This window comes from Megalobrama amblycephala, linkage group LG15 (genome assembly GCF_018812025.1).
Source record: "Megalobrama amblycephala isolate DHTTF-2021 linkage group LG15, ASM1881202v1, whole genome shotgun sequence".
NCBI classification, from domain to species: Eukaryota; Metazoa; Chordata; class Actinopteri; order Cypriniformes; family Xenocyprididae; genus Megalobrama; species Megalobrama amblycephala.
This window is the reverse complement of record NC_063058.1, coordinates 32,373,088-32,379,791: the sequence shown is the minus strand read 5'-3', so window position 1 is coordinate 32,379,791 and position 6,704 is coordinate 32,373,088. Positions and strand designations below refer to the sequence as shown.

Genomic DNA, 6,704 nt, shown 5'->3' with positions numbered 1-6,704 from the left:
TAATATGGTTAGCATGCTAAGAAATGTTTTTTTTGTAAATTCTTTGTTACACTAAAAGTTCTCTTCCACAACATGTTGAACATGTGTCATAATGTAGCTCAATGTGTAAAGCCAGGTACCTGACGAGCCCTGTACCTAAAGATAGTGGGTTCGAATCTCGGGTGGAGTGGTTTTATGAAATTGTGTGTTTTGATTCCGTTATTGCCTCTAGATTAGAAATAAATGCTTTTTGTTTCATGCTGTGTTCATTTTCATCTAAGCTTCTGTACTTTCTGAGTTCATTCTCGCCCATAATTCTGAACCAGGTGTTTCATGTTTGTTCATTTTCTGCTGTTTTTCTTCTTCCTGCTCTGTATTGCGCTACAGCATGATGAGCTGCAGAATGATCTAAAGTAAAGTTATTAAATATAACATTCAGTGCAGTTTCATAAAAATTCTTCTTTTTGAGTCCATTTTCACATAAACTAGTGAACTTCGGCAGTTGTGTCAACAGTCACCTGCACAGTGGTGCAATGACATGCGCAATGGACACTGGACCTGGAGGTTGTGGGTTCGAATCCCGTGTTGGGTGGTCATTATGCAATTGTGTGTAATGAGTCATTTTGATTCCTTTTTTATCCAAATAAGCATTGTACTAATCTTTATTCCTCTTGAATTAGATACAAGTGTTTTTAGTTCATTCTGTGTTCATTCTCATCTGAACTTCTATTGATTTTCATTTCATTTCCACCTGTCCTTCTGAACCAGCTGTTTTGCATGTACATTCAATTTCTGCTGTTTTTGCTCTACCTGCTCCGTATTGCGCTACTGCCCCTTCTGGGGCTTGGCCCCGAATTGCTGCTTGCAGCTATATTTCTTTAATGTGTTTGGTTATTTCTGTGACACTGTCTTTGCTGTCTTCAGTGTGTGTGAACAAGCCTCTGAGTAGTTTCTGATTGGACTCCAGTGAAATGCCCATCAGAAACCGTAAAAATAGGTCTAAATGTCCTTTCTGACTTTGCATTGCTTTCTCAACAGCCATCTTTAGTAAATCATGTAAAGCAATATTTTTGTCTGGCTTGTTGATGACAGACACATTCTTATTCTTGTTGGTTTTGTGCAGCCTTGCAAACTGAAAAGGAAACCAACGTTTAGGCCTGACCTCTCTTTGTGTTTCTTCAAAGGAACTTTCCAGCTCATTTTCTGTTTCTTCAGTGAAAAACTGCAGCTCGTCCATGTTCTTGTTCAGGTAGCAGAGGAACACATACACTGCAGCGAGGAACTCTTGAACACTCAGATGAACGAAGCAGAAGACCTTCATCTCATGAAGTCCAGCTTCTTGCTGAAAGATCTCAGTGAGCATTCCTGTGGACTCAAAGTCTTCTTCACTCACATCAATACCACATGCTCTCAGATCTTCCTCATAGAACACAATGTTTTCCTTCTTCAGCTGTTCAAACGCTAGCTTAGCTAACTTCAAAATCATTCTTTTATTGGAATCTAAGAGCTTGGGACAATCTCTTTCTGTTTTTCTGTCATGTTTCTGGCTCTTCATGTTCATCTGTATCAGCAGGAAGTGGATGTACATTTCAGTGAGTGTCGTGTTGATGTTCTCTGCATTGTTCTCAATAGGAATGTCCTGAAGAACAGTGGCTGTGATCCAACAGAACACAGGAATGTAACACATGATGTAGAGACTACGAGATTTCTTAATGTGTGAGATCATTCTGGAGGCCTGAGTCTCATCTTTGATTCTCTTTCTGAAATACTCCTCCTTCTGCTGGTCAGTGAATCCTCGCACCTCTGTGAACAATCCTACATACTCAGGAGGGATCTGATTGGCTGCTGCAGGTCGTGATGTCACCCAGACGTGAGCTGATGGAAGCAGAGTCCCATTGACCAGACTTGTGAACAGTTCATCTACAGATGATCGCTCCTCAACACTCGTCACCATTCCACTGTCAAAATACAAAGTCAGTCGACTCTCATCCAGTCCATCAAAGATAAACACAAGATTACGTTTATATATCTTACATATGTTTGATGTTTCCAGGTCCTCCAGTTCTGGATCAAATATCTGTAGAAACTCATGCAGACTGATCTCTCCATCTTTAATGCAGTTAATCCTTCGGAATGGAAGCAGGAAAACACAATCTATATCGTGATTGGCGTTTCCTTCTGCCCAGTCCAGAATGAACTTGTGCACTGAGACCGTTTTTCCAATGCCAGCGATGCCTTTGGTCAGAACAATCTTTTTCTTCTTTTTGTTCAGTCTAAATACATCATTGCATTTGATTGGTCTGTCCTGTGATTTACGAGGTTTAATGTCTTCATCAATCTGTATAATCTCATGTTCTTGATTGACTTCTTTAAGATCCCCCTCAGTAATGAAGAGTTCTGTGAAAACATCCTTGAGATGTGCTTCATTTTCCTTTTTACACTCAAAAATGTGTTCTACTTTCTCCTTCATGTTCATTTTGTGAGATTTCATGAATTCCTGCAGCCAGAAATCATCTGTTATGAAAAATATAAATAAACAGGAAAAGGTGTGAACAAAACAACACAAGAAATTTAAACTCTAAGGTTTGTGAGGAAAATAACAGCAGATGGAGATCATGAATCGGTGCTCCGGATGAGCACTGTTGAATTTTCTATCAAATTTGAACCAATGAATTTGTGTAAGTGAAATAAAATGGACAGAAATTTGCCTGTTGAATATTTTATTTTTTTAAATAGACTGGCTATTTTGGATGTGAAGTCTGGAAGGTGAATATGGATTATTGGATTTTTAATAATGAAAATATGTGTGATTTTTTTTTTTTTTTTTTTTTTTTTTTTTTAAATATTCAGCTTCAATATACAATCATGTTGAATTTCTGTTAATGCAATGGATTTATTTTTCAATTAGTTTAATTTAACATACATTTAAGGTTAATTCACCTTGTTTTCTCATGTGTTTCTCAGCTGCTTCTGATGATTTCTGGACTGTGAAGATAGAGAAAAGAATGAGACTTTATGTTCATCAAAGTATCCTGAAAAAGCTCTACATCATGTTTCAACACTTGATCGGTGAATCATTGTGATACTGAGTGTGGTCGCTAGAGGGCAGTAAAACCTAATAAGAAACCTAGAGGTGAAGGAATTGAGTTGTTGAATTGCTGTAGTACTGTTTACTGATGCCTCCTATATTAAAGACAACATCACAACACGTCATTAAGCAGCACAACTATTAAACTATTAAATAAATCTATGCAAATAAACTATTTGAATAGTTTCTGAAGGATCACGTGAAAATTCAGCTGTGAAAGTTTTCCTGTGATGACAACATTGGGAAAAATATCATTTTTAAAAAGATATTCAAATAGAAAAGTTATTTTAAATTGTCATATTTCACAATATTGTAACTATTTTTGATCAAATAAATGCAGCCTTGGAGAATAAAACGTTTTTATGAGTCTATGCTTCCTCTCATTCTCTATTCTTCCCTTTATTACCTTCAGTGTAGTTGTTCTGTAACTCTTCAGCCAGCTGGTTCTGGTTCATCTTCCTCAGGATGTTCAGTGTGATCTTCACAGCTTCTTCTGCTCCAAAACGCTCCATCATTATATCCACTATATCAGTGACACCAGCCTTCTCCAGTTTACCAGCTCCAAAGGGTCCATCTTCTTTCAAGTAACTCTTAAATCTCTTTAGATCGTCTCGTTTCAGGTCATCTAGAGTATCATGAAGCAGCTTTTTTATAGATGCCATCGTCATTCATGAACTGTTGGAAAAAGAGAAAAACTTTCATAGCAGATATGCAAATAAATGTGTGTAAACAACACTGTGATCAGATCAACTATTCTGAAACATTATAAGGTCTAAATCTAATTCTTCAGGTTGTGTTTCAGTTTCAGATTCTGTCAGATCAGTAGATTATTGTTTGACAGATTCAGCTGATGATTGAGACTCATCGTGACAGGAAACTGAGATGACAGAAAGTGCATCCTTGTTTGTTTCTTTCAAAAGCACAACGTTCAGTTTTTATTGTGAACATGATATAATATGAACACTCTGCTTTCTAATGATGTCTTATCTTTATGACCAAAAGTGACTTTACTGTTTTTTACTGTATGTTTCCGCTGTTCGATCACATATTCAAGCACTGCAAATGTGACATCGCAGCCTGTTTATTATTAAAATAAAATACATTCAAACAAACATATATAAAGTCACACTGCTCAATTTAAATAGTCCATATATAATCTGCCGCTGCTGTTACTCACTTCTGCTCGTGTAAATAGTGATTCTTTCCTCGTTGATGTTGGAACGCGCGTGAACTACAAATCCTGTTTAGCTAAATAATAAATAATAGTTTACTATTCAAATATTTCATGAAAATGGAAACATTTGGATTCATGCGGAATGAGAGAGGTAGGCTGCGCGAGAACAAGGCCGGTTACTTCCACTTTCGCTGCAAATTAATTTGTTTGGGCTTGTTTAGCTGAATAGCTGAATTGAAATGATCTTTTGTGGAGTGAGGGGAACTAAAATAGCCAATAGTTGTTTATAGTGTTTAATATTAACTTTCCGCTTTTCTGAAAAGAGCTGCTGAAAAAAAGAGTTTGAAAAAGTCTGAAAAGCACTGCTGTAGAAATACAGTGTGTCATCTTCTATAAAACAGTTTTGAAAGTTATGAGTTTTAAACATGACGTGATCTAGAAGCTTTATTCAGTGGATGTCACTGTAAAGACTGTAATCTCACACTCAGAGCCTCGTTTCAGACGAGTAAAATTCAATAAAGGTCTTTTAGTTGTGCTGCATGTTGTGTGATCACTGGAAATATGACACTTAAACATTGATCAGCAACTTAAAATATTCAGTAACCCTACGTTGCAGAGTGGGAAATCGCCCGGTCCAGACGGATTCACAGTAGAATTCTACAAGAAATTTGCCCCACTTCTCTCTACAGTTCTAAGTGATATGTATAATGAAGCCCTGTCAATTGGCAGACTTCCTCCAACCCTGACCAATGCCACAATTACTCTTCTCCTAAAAAAGGACAAAGATCCCTTACTTTGCAGTAGCTTTAGACCTATATCATTACTAAACGTGGATTACAAAATTCTAGCTAAGATCTTAGCCCTCCGCCTTCAGAAGGTTTTGCCAGGGATCATTTCAGCAGATCAAACAGGCTTCATGCTGGGGAGGCACTCATTTCACAACACCAGAAGACTCCTAAACATTCTGAACATGCCCAGCTCCAGCACCCCTGAGATATTGGTGTCGCTGGATGCTGAGAAAGCTTTTGATAGGGTAGAGTGGAGGTTTCTTTTTGAAATGATGGATAGATTTGGTTTGGGTTCAGGTTTCATATCATGGGTTAAACTGTTATATTCATCCCCAGTAGCATCTGTACAAACAAACAATGTGCTCTCACCCTCTTTCCGACTTCACCGTGGCACGAGACAAGGGTGTCCCCTATCCCCTTTATTGTTTGCCATAGCCATCGAGCCTTTGGCTATCTGGCTAAAATCTGAAGAAAAATTCGAGGGCATTACATGTCAAGGTACGGTACATAAGCTGTCACTGTACGCGGATGACTTGCTCTTGTATGTATCCAACCCGTCTTCCTCTCTTCCTGTAATTTTAGAAATTTTAAAACAATTTGGCCAACTGTCAGGATATAAACTAAATTTTGGGAAGAGTGAGGCATTCGCAATCAACAACCTTGTAGGTAAACTGCCAAACCATGTAGCCCCTTTTAGGTGGGTGGACCAAGGCTTCAAATATTTGGGTATTTTCATCACCAGGTCCTTGGCAAGCACTTTTAATAGTAATTTCAACCCTTTGCTTAAAAAAGTCGAGGAAGACTTTAGCAGATGGTCTACTCTGCCCCTCTCTTTAGCTGGCAGGGTCAACCTAATCAAAATGACCATCCTCCCAAAGTTTCTTTATCTATTTCAACATATCCCCGTACTCATCTCAAAGAAGTTTTTTGCCAAAGTAGATAAATCAGTCTCTCATTTCCTTTGGGGTAATAAACCAGTGCGCATGCGGAAAAACATATTGCAGCTCCCTAAAAGGTCCGGGGGGCTGGCCCTCCCCAATTTTCTACATTATTACTGGGCTGCTAATATTCAAAAACTCCTATACTGGATAGTCGAGCCCGCAGCCATTCAGCCAGCCTGGGTCCAAGTAGAACTTTCTTCCTCTAAAACCTCATTACAATCATGGTTATACTCTCAACTCCCAATGTCAACTACTGACATTAGCGCTAATCCTGTAGTCACTCAATCGCTTAAAATATGGATGCAATTTAGAAAGCATTTTGGCCTGAAGCATCCCTCTATCCTTGCCCCTATAACTCACAATCATAGTTTTAAACCTTCTATTATGGACTCTGCCTTTCAACTCTGGAGCGACAGAGGTATCACAGCTATCAAAGTCCTCTATGACAATGGTATTTTCATGCCTTTCGCCATCCTATCAGCCAAATTTCAACTCCCTGCCTCTCACCTTTTTCGCTTCTTTCAAGTTAGGCATTTTGTACAAAGAAATTACCCTGACTTCCCAAATCTACCACCAGAGACTTTGGTAGACACCCTTCTCAAAGTAAACCCCAATCAGAGAGGAGCTATTTCTCATATCTTTAAAGCTCTTGATTCCACTCTCTCTAATTTCCCCCAAAAAACCAGAGATCTATGGGAACAGGACTTGGGGCACATTGAGGAAGATCAATGGGA

General features: G+C 38.4%; 1 protein-coding gene across 1 annotated transcript; it reads right to left on the bottom strand.

The window, feature by feature from the left end:
- Nucleotides 1-847: 847 nt before the first annotated feature.
- Nucleotides 848-3,730, bottom strand: LOC125247054 (protein NLRC3-like). The gene is made up of 3 exons (XM_048158217.1): nt 3,474-3,730; nt 2,920-2,964; nt 848-2,493 (listed from the first exon to the last, which is right to left on the bottom strand). Exons 1-3 carry the CDS (start codon nt 3,727-3,729, stop codon nt 848-850), a joined length of 1,947 nt encoding a protein of 648 aa, XP_048014174.1. The 5' UTR covers nt 3,730.
- Between the last annotated feature and the right edge of the window lie 2,974 nt (nt 3,731-6,704).

What these genes read in the sequence shown, in the direction of transcription:
- LOC125247054 (XM_048158217.1), bottom strand. Translation starts at nt 3,729, where the DNA reads ATGGCATCTATAAAAAAGCTGCTTCATGATACTCTAGATGACCTGAAA. An exon ending in ACAGAACAACTACACTGAAG is followed by an intron (nt 2,965 to 3,473) that starts GTAATAAAGGGA and finishes CTATCTTCACAG; the next exon opens with TCCAGAAATCATCAGAAGCA. An exon ending in GAAACACATGAGAAAACAAG is followed by an intron (nt 2,494 to 2,919) that starts GTGAATTAACCT and finishes TTTTCATAACAG; the next exon opens with ATGATTTCTGGCTGCAGGAA.